The sequence below is a fragment of the Saccopteryx leptura genome, chromosome 2 (assembly GCF_036850995.1).
Source record: "Saccopteryx leptura isolate mSacLep1 chromosome 2, mSacLep1_pri_phased_curated, whole genome shotgun sequence".
Taxonomy (NCBI): Eukaryota; Metazoa; Chordata; class Mammalia; order Chiroptera; family Emballonuridae; genus Saccopteryx; species Saccopteryx leptura.
In genome coordinates this window covers 137,891,167-137,896,613 of record NC_089504.1, presented here as the reverse complement: position 1 = coordinate 137,896,613, position 5,447 = coordinate 137,891,167, and the positions used below count along the sequence as shown (strand labels likewise).

Sequence of the window (5,447 nt, the reverse complement as noted above, 5' to 3'; positions counted from 1 at the left end):
CTTGAGTACGGGCTCATCAGCTTGAGTACAGGGTGGCTGGCTTGAACGTGGGATCATAGATGTGACCTCATGGTTGCTGGCTTGAACCCAAAAGTCGCTGGCTTGAGCACAGGGTCATTTGCTCTGCGGTAGCCCCACCACCCTGGGTCAAGACACATATGAGAAAGCAATCAATGAACTACTAAGATGCCACAATAAAGAACAGATGCTTCTCATCTCTCTCCCTTCCTGTCTGTCTGTCCCTGTCTGCCCCCTCAATCAATCAATCAATCAATCAATCAATCAATTCCAGTAGGGAGAAAAACAATGAATATACATATGTAATAAAGGATTATGATAGACACTGTGAGGAAAAACAAGTCAGCCTCAAGAATGAGGATGTAATTTGGGTAGTGTGGTCTTGAAAGGTGTCTCTGAAAAGTAATTGATTAGGGTTTTCCAGAAAAATAGAACCAATAGTGTGTGTGTGTGTGTGTGTGTGTGTGTGTGTGTGTTTATGAATGATATTGGCTCATGTGATTATGGAGGTTGAGAAGTCCCATAATCTGATGTCAGCAATCTGGAGACCCAGGAAAGCTGGTGGTATAGTTCAAAGGCCTGAGAACCAGAGAGCTGATGGTGTAGACTCCAGTCTGAGTATAAACGCCTGACGACCAAGAGCACCAAAGGTTATATCCAACTCATGCAGTCAGGCAGAAAGCAAATTCAATCTTCCTCTATCTTTTTGTTCTATTCAGACCCTCAATGGATTGGATAATTTCCCTCCACACTGGTGAAGAAAACCTGCTTTATTCAGTTCATCAGTTCAAATGCTAATCTCTTTTGGAAACAGCCTCACAAATACACCCCAAAATAATGTTTAATTAGCTATCTATTGAATTAACTAATATTAATTAACTATTAAATAAGGTAAAATTATCTATCACAGTGACATTAGAGTGCTTGTATTAAAAGAGGAGTGGCTCATGCTCTCTGAGCCGATATTGTTCCAGGTTGAGAGAATTGTCAGTGCAAAGGTCCTGGGGTAAAGTGTGCTTAGAATAGTTGAGAAGGTGCTAAAAAGCCACTGTAAGTGGAATGAAATAAACTTATAAAGATGTCTAATGAATCCAAAATCAAAATCTTAGGGTTCTGGAAGGGGCCCTAGATACAAGCTATTAATATTAATATTAAATGTGTGCTGCTATATGTTGCTCATATGCTATAAGGTCTTTAAATATGACAGCTCAAATAGGATAAAAGTAAAAGCATGAAAAATGTTATACCATGCAAACACTCGTCATAGGAAAGCTGGGGTGGCGCCCTCAGCAGTCCCCTAGATCTGTTTCTTGCTTCAACAATGTTTGGACAAAAGAGACACAGGGACACACTTTCTTTCAGGTTCCCACCACCCTCCAACCTCTTTTCTATTCACCGCCTTCGGAACAATCTCAGCCATCCTCAGCCTCTGAGACCAGCCAATATCGTTTATGAGCATAACTCCTTATTGCCAAACAATCATGAGCTCCCAAATTCGTCAGTTATTCCATCAAGGTGGAGGCTGCTGTCAACTGCCTGGTCAACCTGCAACTGCGGGCGTCCAACACCTACTTCTCTCTGGGCTTTTATTTTGACCTTAATGATAGAGTCCTGGAGGGCAGCTCTGGAGGTCAGGGGTCACGTTTTTTGAGTTGGCTGAGAATAAGCAGGAGGGTGCCGAGCGCCTCTTGAAGATACAAAACCAGTGTGTCACTGTGCCCTTTTCCAGGACCTACTGAAGCCTTCTCAAGATGCCATGGAAGCCGCCACAGTCATGGAAAAGAGCCTGAACCAGGCCCTTCTGGAGCTGCATGCCCTGCGTTCTACCTGCACAGACCTTCATCTCTGTGACTTCTTGGAGAACCACTTCCTGGATGAGCAGGTGAAACTCATCAAGAAAATGGGCAACCACCTGACCAACCTCCGCAGGCTGGCCAGCCCCCAGGCTGGGCTGGGCGAGTATCTCTTCAAAAGGCTCACCTTCAAGCAGGACTTGCCTCTGGAACGCAGAGGCCCTTGAGGGGTCCCTCTGCATTCCCCTGGTGTCTGGCTTTTGCTACTAGGCATCCTTTTAACCACCTTGGAGCCCTTCAGGACAAGGATTATTAGCAGAGACAGATATATTTCATAATGATAAAAGGATCAATTCATCAAGGAGACATAAAAACCCTAAGTGCATATGCACTTGATAATAATAGTTTCTAAACAGACTCTATCTACATGGGGTGGGGAGGGGAGAAACAAAACTGAGAGGAAAATTTTACTATTTCTCAATTATCATTGGTTATCCTTTTTGCTCCTCTCCTAGTACTTAATAGAACAACAGACAGAAAACAAAAAAGGACACAGACTTAAGAGTTCTTATTTGGGGGACTCGCACCGCGGCCGCGGAGACGTGAAGGCCCTCCGATCCAGCTCGGTGCTCACCCTCGCTGTCCTCGCCGGCCGTCCCCATGGAGAAGACGGAGCTGATCCAGAAGGTGAAGCTGGCCGAGCAGGCCGAGCGCTACGACGACATGGCCACCTGCATGAAGGCCGTGACGGAGCAGGGCGCCGAGCTGTCCAGTGAGGAGCGCAACCTGCTCTCGGTGGCCTACAAGAACGTGGTCGGTGGCCGCCGGTCCGCCTGGAGGGTCATCTCCAGCATAGAGCAGAAGACTGACACCTTCGACAAGAAGTTGCAGCTGATCAAGGACTATCGAGAGAAAGTGGAATCCGAACTGAGGTCCATCTGCACCACGGTCCTGGAATTGTTGGATAACTATTTAATAGCCAACGCAACTAATCCAGAGAGTAAGGTCTTCTTTTTATTTTTTTATTTTTCTTTATTTTTTATTTATTTATTTTTCCACCGGCACGCCCACCAGGGGCGACGCTCTGCCCCTCCGGGGCGTCGCTCTGCCCCGATCAGAGCCACTCTAGCGCCTGGAGCAGAGGCCAAGGAGCCATCCCCAGCGCCCGGGCCATCCCTGCTCCAATGGAGCCTTGGCTGCGGGAGGGGAAGAGAGGGACAAAGAGGAAGGGGGTGTGTGGAGAAGCAAATAGGTGCTTCTCCCATGTGCCCTGGCCGCGAATCGAACCTGGGTCCCCCGCACGCCAGGCCGATGCTCTACCGCTGAGCCAACCGGCCAGGGCCGAGAGTAAGGACTTCTATCTGAAAATGAAGGGAGATTACTTCCGGTACCTTGCTGAAGTTGCATGTGGTGATGATCAGATACAAACGATAGATAGTTCCCAAGGAGCGTACCAAGAGGCTTTAGACATAAGCAAGAAAGAGATGCAGCCCACACACCCAATTCGTCTGGGGCTGGCTCTTAACTTTTCTGTATTTTACTATGAGATCCTTAATAACCCAGAGCTTGCCTGCACACTGGCTAAAATGGCTTTTGACGAGGCAATTGCAGAACTCAATACATTGAATGAAAACTCATACAAAGACAGCACCCTCATCATGCAGTTGCTTAGGGACAACCTCACATTATGGACATCAGACAGTGCGAGAGAAGAGTGTGATGCGGCGGAAGGGGCGGAGAACTGCAGGCAGGATGTCGTCCTCTTCCCTCCGGAAACTGTACACATCTCCATTCCTTACTCCATTTGGATTTCCTAGAGGAAGAAGCCCATTCATGTGTATAGAATCAGCTGTTTATAGTCTTTTCACACTGCAGCTTTGGGAAAACTCCATTCCTTGATTTGTGTTTGTCTTGGCCTTCCTGGTGTGCAGTTACTGCTGTAGAAAAGTATCAATAGCTTCATTTCACATAAACATAAGTAACTTCCAAACACTTACGTAGAAGACTAAAAATGTATCTGGTATTTAAGTAATCTGAACCAGTTCTGCAAGTGATTGTGTTTTGTATTACAGTGAAGATATAAAAATGTAGTTAATTACAATTTAAAGAGTGTTTTACCTAACTTCTTAATTTCTACATTCCCTACCTTACTCCTTTTTGGGGTTTCCTTTCTGTGAGCAACTTTTCCTTGTTCTTAATGTATTTGTTTTCGGTAGAAATCCAGAAGTATTAGATTGAATGGGAAAGCATTTGACATTTCTAGATTGGGGGTCACAAATTGAAATGCCTCCTGTGTCACGTATGATGGAGGTCTTGTGTATCTGATAACAGGGAATTCCCTTCTTCACTTGATTTGCTGCTGTTTCAGTTGACAACTGCCTTTCCTAATAAAAATTCACTTACACTTAACTAGAAAAAAAAAAGTTAATTGTCCTTAATCCCTATATCTCATCAATCACAAAGTCTTAGCAATACAACCTCCTACACATTTCTGAAATGTGTTCTCATCCCCATTCCTGTGGATTGCAGACATGGGCTGACCTCCCTCCCCCATTAGCTAGTAGCAACCCAATTTCCTTTTGGTAATTAAAATCAATCTCTTGGCCTGCTTGATGTTTTATTGGCATGAGAAAACCAAAATGGTAGGAGATTATCAGTTTCCAAACTAATAAAACCATGTCAGTGCTCTCTAGTAAAACATTCTTCCACTAGGCATTGGAACTTCCAAATCCACTGAGCCTAATGGTTATGGAATGGGAAGAAAATTTATTACGTTTCAAAGTAAAAAGCCATACAATGGAATAATTTAAGTGAGAAGAGGGGAGAGAGACAGACTCACCCATGTGCCCTGACCAGAATCCATCTGGTGATTCCCATCTGGGACCATGCTCGCAATAAAGCTATTTTTAGCACCTGAGGTGGAGGCTCCATTGATCCATCCTCAGTGCCTGGGGCCAACGCTCTCAAATCAATCGAGCCATGGCTGCAGGAAAGGAAAAGAGAAGGGGGAGGCGAGGAGAAGCAGATGATTGCTTCTCCTGTGTACCCTGACTGGGACTCAAACCCAGAACATCCACATGACAGGTTGATGCTCTATCACTGAGCCAGTCAGCGAAGGCTATAGGAATGAAGTACTAATACATGCTACAACATGGATGAACCTTGAAAACATTGTGCTAAATGAAAGAAACCAGATGCAAAAGACCACATCATTGTATGACTTCATTTACTGTATATGACATATTCAAAATAAGAAAATCCACAGAGACTAAAAGTAGATGGTTACCTAGGGTGGGTGGGAGGGGGAATGCTAAAGCATATGGGGTTTCTTTTGGAGGTGACAAAAATGTCCTGGAATTAGGTAGTGGTGATGGCACAGAACTTTGTGAATATACTAAAACAAAACAAACAAAAAAACACTGAATTTTACACTTTATATATTGTATATGTGTGAATTATAGTTTTTAAAAAGCAAAGTGAAAACAGTGAAAAAAACCATTTTGAACCTCCATGTACTATGAGGAAGATATCGCCATATATTGTCTATTGGTTTAAGTCATATACTTATCCTTTATGACAGCACCTGTTAAGGAAATTTTCTTTTAGCTGAGGCAGCAACTTAACTTTCAACGAATT

The 5,447-nt window shown here is 44.2% G+C and overlaps 1 protein-coding gene and 1 pseudogene across 1 annotated transcript; both read left to right on the top strand.

Annotated features, from left to right (window-relative positions):
• The first annotated feature begins 1,499 nt into the window (after positions 1-1,499).
• LOC136393151 (ferritin light chain pseudogene) lies at positions 1,500-2,089 on the top strand (annotated as a pseudogene).
• Positions 2,090-2,236: 147 nt separating this feature from the next.
• On the top strand, positions 2,237-4,143 carry LOC136393150 (14-3-3 protein theta-like). The gene is made up of 2 exons (XM_066365790.1): positions 2,237-2,816; positions 3,164-4,143. Exons 1-2 carry the CDS (start codon positions 2,472-2,474, stop codon positions 3,626-3,628), a joined length of 810 nt encoding a protein of 269 aa, XP_066221887.1. The 5' UTR covers positions 2,237-2,471; the 3' UTR covers positions 3,629-4,143.
• The last annotated feature ends 1,304 nt before the right edge of the window (positions 4,144-5,447 follow it).